Genomic DNA, 16,771 nt, shown 5'->3' on the forward strand with positions numbered 1-16,771 from the left:
CCAAGATGCCCTCTATGATCGCAACAGAAGGCATTACTACAAGAGAGATTCATCTTTGGACAAGGCCGGCCATTGTTTGAGGTAATTCAAGTCATTTGATTTCCATCCTTCTGTCACCTCATTGTTTCGCAGTTTCACATAACATTTGACTTTTTAACGTTGAGAAAGTCAGCGAGTCATCCGGAACTTATAAGACGCGGTCAATCCCGCACTCAAGCACATCAAAGTTCACACTCAAGCTTCTGCAAGTTTCTTTAGGCAAGTCTAAGAAAGTTCTAAAGATGGCGAGCAACAAGATGCTGCTGGCGATGTTTGGTGCTCCTGGTGGGAGTTGACATTGGAGGAATTGCAAGCGCGAGCGCCCAGGGGCGATGCAAGCACTGGGATGGGAAGACGTACGTCTCTTGCCCGCCCCGCTGGTACTGGTACAACAATTTTTGCCAGCGATATCGATGCCCGCACAATTGGTACTGGTACTCGGGTTCTTGCCACCGCTGCCCGACCAACTGGTACTGGTATGGGAACTCTTGCCACCGCTGCCAGATGGGCTGGCGCTGGACTGGAAGTTTCTGCAAGAAGAATTGAAGTTACCCATCGAGATCCAAGCTCATATAAGATGTCAACGCCAATGATCATTGTAACCTTTTGGTGAATAAAATGTGTGTGCTTTTCTTTCCATGACATTGCATTCTAAAGCTCATGCAGAGTCCACTTGACAAGACACTTGCTGCTGAAGCATACAAAGTCTATGGAAAGGCTGGAATTTTTCCTGATTTAGGCATTCTCCCCAACAAGCAATTATCTCTTTTGGCATGTTGGCATGTAATATAAATATTTGGCTCTTAGGAAAGTTAGGCATCTCCACACTTCTATTATTTGCATTACAAATCAAGTGTTCTTTCTCTCTCTCTCTCTCTCTCTCTCTCTCTCTCTCCACTCATCCAGTGCCATCCCTTACCCACTTCTTTCTTGAGATTAAAGAGTGGAATTTCTTTTTTTTTTTTGCCGTTTTTCTATGTTCTTTTGGCAGGTAACAAAAGGTAGAAAAAGTGTGCACCAGCTGCCAATTTCACTTTTAGTTTCTAGCAACTTGAGTAGCAAGATTACCGAATTGCACTGCAGAGTTCCATACTCTGAGATTTCATTCAGGAGACAAGAGATGAGAGAGAAACGTAGATTAGTTTCTAGCTATTTACCTTTAAAAACATTATCATATTTTTTAATGCTTAACTCGTAATTTTTGATGATTTCACAGGACTTAAATAGGAATAATGAGACTGTTTCATTTGGATTGACCCCGTCAATCAAGCACAAACACGACATGTCGTGCCGGAGACGCAGTAAAAACCGTGTGCATAGCTGTCTTACTTGGACTCAGCCTCAAATCCTCCATATAAATTGGTACACATTGGCAGAACCCAGCAAAGCAGTTAATCAAGAGAAAGAAGAGATACAAGAAAAGCGATTAGTTTACATTTCTAGATTGACGATACAATGGCGAGCAAGTCCCAGCTGATGCTTCTGGCCATGTTTGTGACAATCCTCCTGGTTGGAGTGGACGTCGGTGGGATTGCAAACGCAGCAGCCCAGCAACGATGCAAATCTGGATGGAACTGGGACGGCCACAAGTGCATTCAGTGTCCCAAAGGTTGGTACTGGTATAGCAACGATTGCCACCGATGCCTCTCCGGATGGAAGTGGAATGGAAGCAAATGCGTGAGTTGCCCGAGCAACTGGTACTGGTACAACAACAAGTGCCACCAATGCCAGTTTGGCTGGAAATGGAGCAAGGGCCACTGCATCAAGAACTAACCAAATTGGAGGCACAAAATGAATTGTCCTATGATTTTAAATCTGATTTAAATAAAATCGCAAACTTATTGGGAGAAAAAATGGGGTGAGAGAGGCTCGAACTCTCGACCTCAGGATAACCTAGAAGCTATGAGACCTACGCGCTGACCAACTGCGCCACCACCCCATAACAAAATTAATAAACCATTCTTTTAGTTTAACCTTTCGCAGCACCAAAAGGTTATTTTCGTTAATAAATTTATATGGTTTATTGTTTAACTAATATGGTTCATTGTTAAATTTATCAAAACTCACATAATAATAAATTAGCTCCAGGCCTCTATAAAACTTATCAACTTCCTGACACAAATATTCAGGCAGCCACAATGTTGAAGCCTTACCTTCTCTTTCTCCTCTTTGGTTTTCTGATTTTGTCTGTTCATTATCGGGGATGCCTAGGCCGCCGTGAGGATGATGATGACGATGATGACAACCATGACGACCGTGACAATGATGGTGGTGACGATGACGACACTGAACTTCCACCCCGCGAAGCCCTTTCCCGTGCAAATTCTGATAAAGTCAAACTTTACGTCGGCCCCGACGAGGAGTACAAGACGATCACAGAGGCAATCAATGCTGTTCCCCTCCAAAACAAGCAGCGGTATATCATCAACGTCGCAGCAGGAGTTTATCGGTATGTTAGTGGTGAATGTGAGAAACCAGCCATTCTTTTGTTTTGTTTGGGCTGTGCAGTGAAAAGATCATAATCCCTGCAACAAAAGACTTCATCACACTTGTCGGTAACCCTGACGCCAAGTTTTCCACGGTAATTGTGTTCAATGGGAACACCAACAATTCCGTCAAAACGTTCAACACCTCCACATTTGCAGTTGAGGCTAATTTCTTTGTAGCTCAGTACATTACTTTCAAGGTAAAAAAACAAAACTCGAATCCAAGCTAACAGCATATGCAATACTGACTTATTGTTGTTTTTATGATTTAGAACGATGCTCCGTTTGCTTACTCCGGAGCTGTGGGAGGCCAAGCCGTGGCCCTTCGCGTCTCGGGTGAATACGCGGCATTCTACGACTGCTTTATTACTTCCAGCCAAGATACCCTCTACGATCAGAAAGGAAGGCATTACTACAAGAGAAGCTACATTCAGGGAAATGTCGATTTCATCTTTGGACAAGGCCGGGCATTGTTTGAGGTAAACTTACAAGAAAGTTTTACCTTTTCTTCTTACTTGGTTTTCATCGTTCCCACAGGACTGTCTCATCATTTCAAACGCGAGGAGCAAATCTGGATCGATCACTGCTCAGTCCAAGTTCAATGCCACATTGGACTCGGGCTATTCGATTTACAACAGCTACATTGGAGGGACGGGCCTGGTGCATCTGGGTCGTCCGTGGAAGGAATATGCTTCGGTAGTATTTGTCAACAATTACCTGGACGAAGTCGTCAACCCGACTGGATGGGACCAATGGGCTTACAACCCAGCCGCGGGGTAAGGACAGTTTCCTCACCACATAGAAAGAGAAAAGGTGACGGGCCTAATCTCTCTGGATTCTGCAGGACTGCGTTCTTTGCCGAACATGGGAACTTTGGTCCCGGCGCGGACAGCACCAGGCGTGTTAATTGGATCAAGCAGCTGACCTCAGATCAAGCTTATGAGTACAGCGATATAAAGTTTATCGATGGGCAGGACTGGCTCTACTTGGAGTGATGAAGATTCTTTTCACTCAAGTTTTAACTAACCACTAACCCAAGTTCCTCAAATTTGCGATGTCATCTAACAAAGAAAAAGAAGAAAAATTCCCATTGAAACTAAAGCCTTTTGACAAATCTCTTTAAAGTGCTGTTGGAAGTATCGGACCATTAGCATACAAAGCCACGAGCAGCGCAGACATGGCGGCCGAATTGTAAGTGGTGGCCTCGTTTTGCATTGTGTTGTCTCGCAAGTCGGAGTAGCTATCGTTTTGAAAGGGCCCTCCGACCAGAGCTCCGGTGGCGACGTGTGGATTTGGAGCAGAAGCGTGGAGCCACCGGAATCCATCTTTGCACCCAGTCGCTGCGTCCAGAGGTATGGATGCTTCTCTATGATGGAGCTGCTGTGGAAAGTTTGCGCCATATCCAACGAGGTAGCTCTTGGACATGGGGTTCTCTCCCAAGATGTAATCGGCCTGTAAGAGAACTTTTTTAGCCTGAGACCACAAAAGTTCTAAGTTCTAGTTCCAACTTTGTAACTACTTTTAAGTCTCGAATTCTATCTTTGAAGAACTCTCAAAGTTTTTAGTACCTGTGAAGCCGCAAACGCCCGAAGATCTTTGGCCGCGAAGCTGTTCCCGGAACACCGGAACTGCTTAACTCCCGAGCTCGAAAGATAGTCCGCGTACACGACCGCTAAGAAAGCCGAGCCAACGGCGTGCTGGACAGCGTTCCTTTGGCTCACCCACAGCAATCCACCGGTACTCCTGTTCGTGCTAGCAGTGGGAGACTGTGGAAGAAACGCACAGACCAGGTGTTCGGCAGTCTTGCCATACTTCACCAGCGAGCTTCTCACCATTACATCACTCTCCTCCGGCTCAAACAAATAGTGTCGCGATAGCAGCACCTAGAAGAATGGAAGTGTGAGAAGAGTGTGGAAGAATCGAAGGAAAACAACACAAGAAAAGAAATGGAAGTCAAAAAAACACTAGAAAGTTTGAGAAAGTGTGGAAAAACTTGCCTGAATGCCCGGTTTCTTGTCATCCCAGCTAAACCAAGCAGGAGCTTTCTCCCATCCGGCGCTTAGCTGTGCCAGCTTTCCAGTCGCGTAGGCGAGGTACTTTGAGTCCTTGGTCGCGTAAAACATCCACGAAGCGGCCCAGAGGAGCTCGTCCTCGAAGCCCGTAGAGTTATAGTACAGCTGATCGGATGGAAAGCTGGCGGTGTAAGATCCACGATGCTTGTCTGCAAAGGCGAAGAGCTGCGTTGCGTGTGAGAGGAGAGTTTGTGCGTACGAGGGGTCATCGTTTCGAAACACGAGCGAGGCTGCTGCCATGGCCGCCGACGTCTCGGCCGCCACCTCGGTCCCTGGGTGTGATGGATCCAGCTTGAAAGACGGGCGAGCAGTGTCCATCTTCTCGGCTCTCTCCCAGCATGCGTGATCCAGCCTTGGGCTTCCTACCTGGCTATCACGAAAGTACAAAAGTTAGAAAGAGGATAGCTTGATCATAGAAGACGAACATACTACGAGAACTAGCGAAAAACTGAGTTCTTACACTTGTACCAGACGAAAAGATCATTCCAAGGAACATCCACAATAAAAACGTGAAAGACAAAATCGAATCTTCTCAGGAATTCGAAAGCATCGGTGGAAGGAAAAAACACCTCAAATTACACGCGAAAAGGAGAAAACATATCTAAGTTACACAGAAAGCTGTCTCTCTCTCTCTCTCACACACACACACACACACACACACACACATACACACATATATCTGAAGAACCATCTATCAACGACAAGAAATTACACTCACATGTAGCCGAGAATACCATCTATCTCTAGCTCAATTTCACGCGACTAACATAGAGAAAGATTAGCTCTAGCAAAAGAGAATGCAATCCAAAGAACCATCATTCTAGTTCTAGGTATTAGCAAAAGAAAGAACAAGAGAAACATACACAAGGAAACCATAGCAGCTAGAGGAAAGAGAGGAGAAAAAAAAACGTGTACCTGGAAGTAGAGCTCGTTCTCTGATGCGTGGGCCTTGATGAGATAATCGGTGATCCATTTGAGCGATCCAGTGACCGAGTGGAGTTGCTGCGTGGCGGTGTACTCCTTCCTATACTCGAGAATGCTCCACGAAAGAATGGTGGCCGTGAACGCCATTGGAAAGCCAAACTTGATGTAATCCCCAGCGTCATACATTCCGCCGCTTAAATCCACGTGTGCATCGCTACCGTCGGATAGCGCCGAATCTCCTCGCCATTCTATGGGATTGTCTGGGGGTAGCTTTCCCGCTGCGGAAGATCCAAACCATTAGAACGAACGAGGAAACGCAAAATCCAGGGGGAGGGGAAGGGACCGACAGCGACCACGAGGGACCCAATGCGGAGTTCTCGCAGCCAACGTGATCGATTTCGGGGAATTGCAAGGGAATCGATCGTCGACGAGGAAAGAAAAATCTACTCACATTTCTGGATGTCGAAGAACTGGAGAGAGATCTTGAGTGGCTCCGCGTACTTGGCGTAGACAGTGCCTCCGGAGTCCTGGGATGGAGGATACGAGACGCTGGCGGCTGGAGGCTGGGCATTTGCTGGAGGGATCTTCCCTCCAGAGATTGGGGACGAGGAAGAAGAGGAAGAGGAGGAGGAGCTCCCGCCTTTGTGCCTGTGCTTGTGCTGCGCAACGAACACTGTGACAACGGATAGAACAGCCACCAATGCTACAATGCCGGCTAAAACCCACCATTGCCATCCCCCTTTCTCTGTGTGGCGAAGCCTCCTCACCATAGCTGTGAGCTGTGAGAGGAGGAGATCTCGATCAATGCCAGGAGCAAGGAGGAGAGGAGGACAACAGAAAAGAGAAGAAAAACTATTCTTTCATCTCTCTCTCACGCAGAGGAAGGAGATCTTGGATTTCTTTCTCCAGCTTCTTCTCTCTCTCTCTTCTTTTCTTTTTCTAAACTGCTTTAAATGTATTGATCAGATGGATCTCTTAACTCAATCGCATTCAATGCAGAACGGACGGGTAACAGGCTGCTCTGGTACCTGGCCGTAGAATATAAAAGGTCACATTTACATTTACGTACAAACATTTACATTGATCGTCAAGAAAATCAGTCTTTTTTATCTGACGTGATCGCCTGTGAGAGAATTGTATGCCAAACAGGCTATGCGTTGGAAGCAAGGAGAGTGTTTGAAACCATGCCCCGAGTGATTGACTAATTCGATAATCACTGCGGTCGCCCAGAACTTTAGAGAGGCGAGGAGCTCCTTTGACAGCCTACTAGGGAAGGTTCTTCTGGCAGGATCGCAAGATCAATCTTGCCAAGGGCCTGTTTGATTCGATGGAGGAGCGAAGCACAACGTGCTGCCTATGCATTTCGAAACGGCCAAGATCTTCCATCTGAAAGATTCCAAGATTCATGCTAAACGCGTTAGCCGAGCTTTACAGCCGTCTCCAGAAAACAGCCTCGCATCTTCGAGCTTGAGACGAGTAATCCTCCACCATACGAAATTGAGTACGTGCCGCCAAGCATAATGGACAATGCATGACATCTTTTGGGGTGGACAGGCACAAACCGCATCCAATACGAAGTTCTTGAGTTCAAATCTCCTCGCCGCCCACCAGTTCATGGTCCATGCAACAAGAAATTACGAAGAAATTGCAAACCTTTGAGTCAAAATAGAGGGCTAGATAACATCTCCAAACCGATCAAACCAAGAAAAGCCACCTCTCAAAGACTCTAATTGCAGGCTGGATTGCTTCCTCAACACGGCTAATGGGAATGCTACAATCGAAGCTGCAAGAGCTTTTATTCCTGCAAATGCCACAGTTTTCCTTCAAACTCCAGCATTGCTGGTCTATTACAGCAAATCTTTATTCCTGCAAATGCCGTGGTGAAGTCATATTACAGCAGTGTTGTGTGATCACATCCTAATGCAGCGGCTTCCACCACCACTCCAGCTCAAACCAGGAGGGCAGCGATGGCAGCCATTTCTATACCAGTACCAGCTGCTTGGGCAACTCACGCATTTGCTTCCACTCCACTTCCATCCGGAGAGGCATTGGTGGCAACCGTTGCCATACCAGTACCAGTCTTTCGGGCACCGGATACACTTCTCACCATCCCAGTTCCATCCGGATTTGCATCGCTGCTGGGCGTCCACTCCCACTAGGAGGAGTGTCACAAACATCGCCAAGAGTATCAGCTGGGACTTGCTCGCCATGATGATTGATCTCAGAATTGTGATATCAGATTCTAAACTATGATCTAGATCTCCAACTTCGTGGTTTGGGGAATTTATAGCACCGAGATATTGGAAGGGACAAAGGCTAAATAATCGTCTTCACTCGGCTTTGACGTCTTACCACTTTGTTGCTCTTGATATAGTCAAGAACCTGTGGAATCTTCAGACCCCGGAAGCTGCTGTTTCTTACTTATTTATGATTTATATATATAAAGTGATAGTGGGGGAGGCTTGCTGGCCGTTGGATCCCAGGCCCGGCATGGTTGTGGGAAAAATCATGTTGATGTTTGGATGGCCAATCAATAAGGGGCATGCTGTCTGGAAGAGAAGAAACTCATCGGGTGTTGTGGGTAAAAGCTATGGATTAAAGAAAACACGCGTTAGTCCAAGAATCACATTGCACCCAGGACAGGAGAAATTTGCCCACTTGTTTGTGACATTGCTGCCTCTTGCAGATCCCAACATGAGATACTCTTCCAATTTCCAAATTCACCAAAGTCCCACAAAATATCAGGGGCACTACTACAAAGATTGGCAGTGTTTCTTCCAGCCCTATGCATTCAAAAACTTTAAAACCATCTTGCTCTCCCCTGTCTCAACATATCCCAATATGTTATGATGCTTCCTCTGGTTAAACACTACTCAAGCATCTAACATGCTCTTACAATTTGTGTAAGTGTTAAGCAGGGTGTTGGAGATCGAGTGGCAGCAAGTTCTAAGCCACAATGCTCCTGGCTGCCAGGGAATTAAATATATGCTGGCTTTCTTAAATGTGGAGTCACAGCTTATAAGCTCACTTTCTTAAAGTGAGCTAACATTGAAAACAGCTCTAACATTGCATCTGAGTTTATGGCTTCATTGTTGCTGCTTGCTCAGCTCGCAGCTTTGTTAGCACATGATGACGGCAGAGAACAGATTTGTGGAAAATCTGGTGCTACTCTAGAGGCTCTTGACAGGATGGAGGATCAAATGTTTTTCTTCTGCCTAGGATACAGCTAGTATGTTTAGAGCAAGCTGTTTAGCAATCGTCAAATCAGCATTGACATTGCTACCAGCAATAGACATAGCTACATGGCAACAGTAGGTATGAGCAAGAGCCAAAGGTATGTGTTATTTTCTTCTCCCTACCAAAGCAATTTTACATTAATTTCTAACTATGATAGGTTGTCCAAGAGAACTTCAACTTCAAGAGTATAGAAAAGGTATGTAAACTTTTTTTGCACCACTTGGGCTAAAAGTTTCTTTCTTCTAGATTTTGAGAGCTTGGAATCATGATGGTGAAGGATGGACATTGAGAGGAGGAGAGATATGTTAAACAATAAACTTTGTCAACTGGCCAGCATTTGCTGGGCGATTTCTAGTAAGGATATGAAGTTGGAAACATGGTCAGCTTGTTAGTTAGTGAAAACTAAGTTTATACCTCCAAGATAAATCCACAAACGTGATACTGAGCCTCCAACTCCCCTCCAGCTCCACCATCTCTTACACATGTCTCAACACTGTTATCAGCCACACATCTACCACCAGCTCACCAAAGAAGGTGAGGATAGGTTGTGCCAGGCTGTTCTAAGTTGATCAAGATGGGATCACTATGTTTCTTTATTTGGTTGCAAAGATTTCCCCATCTAGTAACTCATAGTCATGTAAGATTCCCTCTCCAAAAGAAGATGGCAAGCCTCTTCTATTGGCTACTCCAACTTGTTAGAGACGTCCTCCAACAGGTGCTCATGCTTGAGATCACTGTGTTTCTATAGTCAGTTTCAAATAGGACATGGTGTCAATGGCCAATTGCAAGCCAAAAATTTCCTCATGAAGATTTTCTTTCTAAAGAAGATGAAATTTTTTTCTTAAGACAAAACACTTAGAATTGTTCAAGGGGTGAGGTAACCTCCAAGCTTGAGATTCTTGTATAATGATGTCTGTTTTGTTACATTTCTGCCATGCTTCACATCCACGTTCTGACCTCTTACTACAATGATATTTACATCTCTTGAAACTTTGGCTACAGATCTAGATAAATCTTATAATATTTTTGAAACTGAAAACATTCATATATGATTATAATAAAATTAAGAATATCATGAATCATAAACTAAATGCTATAAATATTATTATTTAAAACTTCAAATACATGGAAATAATGTGATATATTCAAATGATAATATTGTTTGGTCATCATTCAATATATATTGTAAAAATTGTCTTGTATCATAATTTTTAATGACTGCAATTTGCTACCTTTTCAAATAAATCAGAAAGTACAGATGTCATTAATAGTTTATTTTAAAATAAACTAAGTTTTAAAATGATTTTGTATTATCAATCTGATTTTTTCAAAGGCATATCAAAGTTGAGACTAGATATTACATGTGATGAAGGAGCCAGCTAAGTGATAAGTTTAATGATGATAACAAATATATGATTTATATAAGATATAGAAATCATTAAATAATTTTCTTTAAGCTGGAGCATTAACTAACAACTTTTGCCAAACCATCACAATTGCAAAGGAGTGAGTGAACATTAGGAAAATCTTGTTTGGTAATAAGCTACAGAACAAAATACTAATCATTTTCTCATGTTAATAAAAACACTTATTCTTGATGTTCTCCTTTTGATTGTCTTGCTTATATTATTTTTTTGATTGTCTTGCTCAACTCTCCACTTTGAAGTGAAAGATACAAAGAAGTATTTTGGTAATGAAATTCCATTATCATCTTGATATCTATACCTGCATGTATCCTTCCATGATTTTTTTACCAAATAAGTAAAATGATAAAAATAAAAACCAGGAAAATAATTTATGTTAATTTTTTAATACTAAGTGAACATTTTTATGTAATCCACTTCTAATTACAAACCATTCCTCTCTTAAAATTTACTAAATTTCCAAGCACAAGTAAAAGCAACCAACTTCATCCACTAAACCAACATCACCCATGTCATACCACATAGCACACATATTTTATCTAAGCCTGTGTAACTTAATCTTGGGGACAGTCCAAATGTTAACTAAATATCCCTGTAAACATTAGGTTAATATAAGAATACAGTTAATATTCAGTCATGTAAAATATGGGTATTATATGATAAGCATGACATGGGCATTAGATAGGTATATTCATTTTCCTTCAATTTGACATTATCTATGCTCAAAACCGGAAAAGAGCATTTTGGGAGTGGGAGGGTAGTGAGAGGGACAAAGTTGAAATGGAACATGAGTCTATAACTATTGTAGTCCAAATACTTGAGGTCGTTGATGAGGAATTTGATGAACTTAGGGAGGTATATGTTCTATCATTCCTAGACATATGTTGCTATAGCTATAGTAACGGTTTTCATGTCCATTTGTCTTCTTCTTTGTCTACACTTCTAAAAAAGGTCACAAAGCACATTTCTTTGCAATTTTTTCCTTGTCTCCTCTTTTGGTAATTGTGTCAAGCCAAGTTGCTAGCAAAACAATCAACTGGTACCAAATATTTGAGATCATTGCTTGAGATGAGGGGTTCTTGTTATTGACGACTTGGTGCAATGAACCTTTCAGATCCCTACAAAAGTACATCTCCTTAAGATATAAAAGAGCTCATGGAGATGGTGTAATATGAATGGTTAAGTTAATCAAAATGTAGGTTCTCATTATATCTTCATTTCTATAAGTCTATTTGCCTTTCCTTGGAGGAAGTTGCCCCAAAGTGCTGATTTATAAATTATTGTTGCATTGCCTTGAGAAGATTACCTAAGAATCACTATGTTCCCACACCTTTTGTGTTGCCAAATATTTGCATAAGATGTGTCTCTATTGCGCTATAGACCTTGCATGCTATGTCTGGGCAATGAATTGCTACTAGTGAGAGAAGGCACTCCTTTTGGGTGAGCCACATGAAGTATCAGATCTTGGTCAACCAAATTTTATTCACACATTAAGGGTAATTTTGGGAGTGGATATATTGAGCTCTTGCTATCTAGGTGTTTTGCCTTTCCTTGGAGGAAGTTGCCCAAAAGTGCTGATTCATAAATTATTGTTGCACTGCCTTGAGAGGATTGCCTAAGAATTACTATAGAAACTTCCCATACCTCTTGTGTTGCCAAACATTCCCATAAGATGTGTCTCTATTGCCCTGTAGACCTTGCATGCTATGTCTGAGAGATGAATTGCCACCAATGAGAGAAGGCACTCTTATTGGGTGAGCCACATGAAGCATCATGTCTTGGTCAACCAAAGTTTATTCACACATTAAGGGTAGTTTTGGGAGTGGATATATTGAGCTCTTGCTTTTTTGATGAATGTGGAATAGATTGGAATATAGATCAGTTTTTGTCTGAGCTTTATCTCATATTGGAAGAAATCTTTACATGTATTACCCCTCCATTGCCACTTCATTAGGTCCTATTTTAGTTTATCTAGTGTCTATTGTCAAAATCAATGAAGGCAAGCATATCGTTTCTTTAGTACAAGTGGATCTACACTTGCCATCTTCTTTTTAATTTAGATAACATGGATTAACTTGTCACGATATAGATTTGAGAATTTAGAACACTACCATGTGGCACACTTTTTGGTCTACTTTGGGGTTTAGGGATTTGTGTTTCACAACTCCACCACCCATAGATGAAGTTCAATATCCTCATCGAATGATAAACCATTTTATAAAGTAACCCTAGCATGGATTACCCTTTTCATCCTAATATTCGTTAATGATTTAACATCGAAGGCTCACCATGCCTTACCCATCCTTTAAGGAGTATAGTCTTTCCAACTTAGAGATTCATTAAACTATTTATGGTGGTCATTCCCCTTTTGTTCATTTAGTTCATGCTAAATTTATTAGAGACATCTTTTTTATTTCAATTTTATTACTCATTTAGGAGTAGTCTCGGCCTCTCCTAACATAACTATCGCACTTTGGAACTTTAATATTAACATTTTGAATTAATTTCCTAGGTGTGTCCGACACCTTGCATTACACTAGTTATGCAAACCTCACTTCCCCATTTTAGGAAATTCTTTACTAGAGGGCACCATCATCCTTTCTTTTATTTTATACCACTCTTAACATTAAGTTTCATTTATCTATAATTCGTGCTAAGGTTATCCATGGCTCTATCATCTGGCTACTTTACCACTCTATATCTTTTGAAGCTTATACCTTCACTAAATTGGGGATCTATATTTGGAAATATATTTTCTTTCCCATAATCCATTAGTATCCACTATATGGGTGTTCCTCACCTAATTTGTCATTTGGATTCCTTTCAATAATTTTCATGGCCCATTCTTGGCCATTAATTTTTTGTTCCTATCTTTTGATTGTTACCAATCAATATAAGATCACTATCTCCATCTTTGAGATATCATTTTGGTTCCATAGTAAAGGCTTTACTTTTGCCAAATCTAGAGAGTGTTTACCCTTAGTAAGTATTTATAGTATTTTTTGTTATGGGCTTTATCTATGGCCTAGCTTTATGACCTTCCTATAGGTCTTTTCTAAAGATTATTTTTTTGGACTCACTATGCCATTGGATTGACATAACTAATTTCCCTTAGGTGTCCTTCCTATTTGGTCATCTTGACCAATTCACACCATTATTAATAGTTCAAATCATTAAAACTTTATTCCTTAACCTCATAAGGACCTTCTCGTTATTTAACCATAAGATCACCTAGTGATCTAACTTTGACACCTTAATAAGTTTACTAATAGATATTAAGTCTTCTAGACCTTTAAGTTGTTGATTATGACCTCAGGGGCATTCCCCACACTTAGCAGTGCACCCAAGCCAACCTTTCCGGCCAAGGGTTCATAACAACTAAGATTAAGTGTCCCGATCTCATTCACTATGTCCTTGATGCCACTTGCATCAAAGTGTCAAGTTAAATATGTTGAGCTTTCATAGTAAGCAATTTAACTGTACATCACGACTCCGGGGCATCCCCCAATTGGTGGTGTGCTCAAGTTAGTCTCCTTATTGAGAGTCTATAACTACTGAAAAATGAATGTCCTTATATTCAAAACCATCATCAAACTTTAGTGAGTTGGGACTTGAACCTAAGCATTAAAGGGTTGAGATTCGAACCCAACCTCCATATATACATCTACAGACGGCATTATTTAGGATGCCTGACATAACTCCCTATGCTAGTGCACCCCACTTTAGGGTTTAGAGCGCAATATATAGTAGAGATAGTGAGTAGGTTAGGCATGGCTATAGCTCAACTTATGTTAATAGCTTGGTTCCTTGTGGGTTTACCTATTAATGTTTTAGAAAAGGGTTATACCATTTATTTACTATAGCTTATTAGTTGATTTGTTAGCACTTGGAGTTAACACCAACATTTGCAAAAATTCAAAATTAGCACTCTAGACTCAATCACAAAAACCATATCTTTAAATATCTATATTGCACTAACATTCTTCTTCAATCACCTTCAAAATCAAATATTAAACTAAAATGCTAATAGAAAAAATGATATAAAATCAAATTTGAAGAACAACTCCTCAATCACTTGATATAACAATGCCACTTCCACTAACACGAATGTTAACAATACTAATGTCTCAACTACACACTTTTTTTATTTACCAATCTAATATTGAATATATAGGCATGATGTTCGATGTTAAGGCAGATTATTGGATCATGAAAATTTGTGTTAATGTGAACCCCTGCAAAGTTGTAGGTAATAGAAATTTAGTTGAGTTTTGAGAATTTACAATCCTAAATTGAGAGTCATTTTTTTCTAGGATAGGAAATTTTCCATAAAATTTCTTAGACTTTTTTAATGGCTAATCTATTAATCATTTTGCTTGAAAACCATTCTGTTTTTGTGAGCTATTACAAGTTAGTGAAAAGGTTAAAGTTGACTTTAATTAGATTAAACCTTAGTAGGGTTTGTATGATGTAACTCGGAAGGGATGTTGGGCTAAAACAATTGAGTTGAATAGAATTTAAAGTTGGTGTAAGAAAGTGATTATTGCACTTTATTAAAAAGTGAACCTTGTGCCTTTCTTTTGTAACATTGGTAGGTTACACCTTGCATTTCATTAGTCTTTATAAATATAGGGAGCTTTCACTCATTTTTAGTTATTTGTAGTTGAAATGTTAGTACTTGCATTGTAGCCTTATCTATTAGGAGGTTATGCTCCATCTCATAGTCTTTAATTTAATTTTGGGTAGGTGTTGATTATACATAGCTAGTTTTTTCAGTTATGCTCTAAACTATTGGCTAAACATGTTAGTAAATTTATTGCTATATGATTGGATTCGAGTACTCATTTTATCTATGATCCTTTATGTTATCTTTTTGTTGGACAAATATATAACTCAATAACATGAATTTAGTGTTTGTGTCTTGTGAAGGCAAATTGAAGAGTGATTGTTGATTGCTTTGCAACTAATGTTTACTTGTAAATTTCTTCGAAGATTATTGACATTTGTTTTGCTCGATAAAGATTTAGCAAGGATGAAATTGTTTTACCGAATAGTGTTATAAAGGATCATGTCATTAAACTTATATGGTTTTTCCATATTGGTATGTCAATTCTATTTTTGTTGATATTTTTTAGTTATGTTTAGTCTGTAGTGTTGAATTGTATTGAGTCTTGGATGTGGCAATTTATTCCATAATGACGTGTTATCTATATTTGAGTATTGTTGAATGATTGGTTTGGATACTAAATATAATATCTTTAACTTTGCTAAAGAACTTTAAATGGTGATTTACTCTTGCTTTCTACTAGCTTTATTGATGATGAAGTGATGTCTTGACATTAATATTATTAGAATTAAGAGTGAAATGAGATGATTTGTTGTCTCTATAGGCATATTAAGGAAGTTAAATTTTCCTTGTGGTGGTTCAAATGTTTTATGAATAATTGGGCTCAATAGAGATTAATATTTCATTTTATTAATCTCAATAAGTGTTGATAGTTAGTTGTACCTTTGTGTCATTGGCATTTATGCAGTTTGTTGGTTAGAAACTCTGTTGTCAAATAAATTGAGTGGTAAGTTGAGTTAATTTTATTGTAAACAAGATTGTTTAGTAGAGGTTGAATTTTAATTTTTTTTTAAAACAGGATTTAGTCCTAAACTATGCTAGCTTTGCTAAAGAAAGAGTTGATGATCGATATTGAAATTATGTTAGTACTAAATTGAGATTATATCGATTATTAATGATTTTTATTACGCTTGTTATGACGTTTACATCTTACTATAAATGGTGGATTCACAAAGGATAAGTTTGGTGGTCACTTGTTGAGTATAACTTTATTGTGTTTGGTTTTTAGATTTATGCAAAAATATTCTTTATTAGCTTTTGTATTATAAAGTTTACCTTATCGATATTTTAAGGAAGGATATTGTGGATTGTACAATGATTTTTTTGATTAAAGTTGATTTATATGAGATATTAGGTGAGACTTAATTATAAACTTCTTTAAGTTTTTGGTTTTTTTTGAGTTTTAATACCCATTATTCAATTTATTAAGAGTTGTTATGGAAGGTATTTTAGTTTATTAGCTTCAATGTTAAAGCTAGCTTCCACATCTAGCAATCATTAGTGATAATTGACTGTTATCTAGGATAGTTGATTATATTTGTAAAAGGTTTTACTAATTTATTATTGATGTTGAATGATTTACCTTTTTTTATGATGGTAGATTATTTCTTTGATGATGATTTTACATCTCTTTATTGATGGGATGATTGATGATCTTTTATAATGGTTAATTATTCTTTTTGATGGCTTTTGGCTTAGCATATTATCATATATTTTTTGTGGCTTGCTCTAAATTGGTCTCTTGGGTTTAAGATATTAATAAGATGTTACTAATACTTGTTTAAATAATTTAAGTTCTTTAGTATTCCTATAACTTTAAAATATAATGATCTTGGTGGTTTCTATACTCTTGTTTTATCAGATAATAACCCTATGGACTCGAAGTTCCCTCGGTAAAACGACCGCGTGCGCTGCCGTCCTGGGGGTGGGTTTGTGCGCCCTTTTTTTTTTTTTTTTTCTTTT

General features: G+C 39.7%; 2 protein-coding genes and 1 non-coding gene across 4 annotated transcripts; 1 reads left to right on the forward strand and 2 right to left on the reverse strand.

The window, feature by feature from the left end:
* Window positions 1-1,494: 1,494 nt before the first annotated feature.
* LOC9641817 (putative pectinesterase 11) lies at window positions 1,495-3,535 on the forward strand. The gene is made up of 6 exons (XM_024676168.1): window positions 1,495-1,648; window positions 2,251-2,488; window positions 2,548-2,620; window positions 2,798-3,004; window positions 3,063-3,301; window positions 3,370-3,535. The coding sequence occupies exons 1-6, from the start codon at window positions 1,495-1,497 to the stop codon at window positions 3,518-3,520; spliced, it is 1,062 nt and encodes a 353-aa protein (XP_024531936.1). The 3' UTR covers window positions 3,521-3,535.
* On the reverse strand, window positions 1,894-1,978 carry TRNAM-CAU. The gene is given in 2 exon segments: window positions 1,894-1,929; window positions 1,941-1,978. It is a non-coding gene; the product is annotated as a tRNA-Met (tRNA).
* A 56-nt stretch (window positions 3,536-3,591) lies between the features above and the next one.
* On the reverse strand, window positions 3,592-6,417 carry LOC9641818 (endoglucanase 2). Of its 2 annotated transcripts, XM_024676122.1 has the most exons (6): window positions 6,248-6,417; window positions 5,973-6,180; window positions 5,513-5,799; window positions 4,523-4,963; window positions 4,094-4,408; window positions 3,592-3,977 (listed from the first exon to the last, which is right to left on the reverse strand). In XM_024676122.1, exons 1-6 carry the CDS (start codon window positions 6,254-6,256, stop codon window positions 3,645-3,647), a joined length of 1,593 nt encoding a protein of 530 aa, XP_024531890.1. In that variant the 5' UTR covers window positions 6,257-6,417; the 3' UTR covers window positions 3,592-3,644. The 2 variants fall into 2 exon arrangements, with proteins under 2 accessions (XP_024531890.1, XP_024531889.1); XM_024676121.1 differs by having other exon boundaries at window positions 5,973-6,417.
* Window positions 6,418-16,771: the final 10,354 nt, after the last annotated feature.

This window comes from Selaginella moellendorffii, unplaced genomic scaffold (assembly GCF_000143415.4).
Source record: "Selaginella moellendorffii unplaced genomic scaffold, v1.0 SELMOscaffold_16, whole genome shotgun sequence".
Lineage (NCBI taxonomy): Eukaryota > Viridiplantae > Streptophyta > Lycopodiopsida > Selaginellales > Selaginellaceae > Selaginella > Selaginella moellendorffii.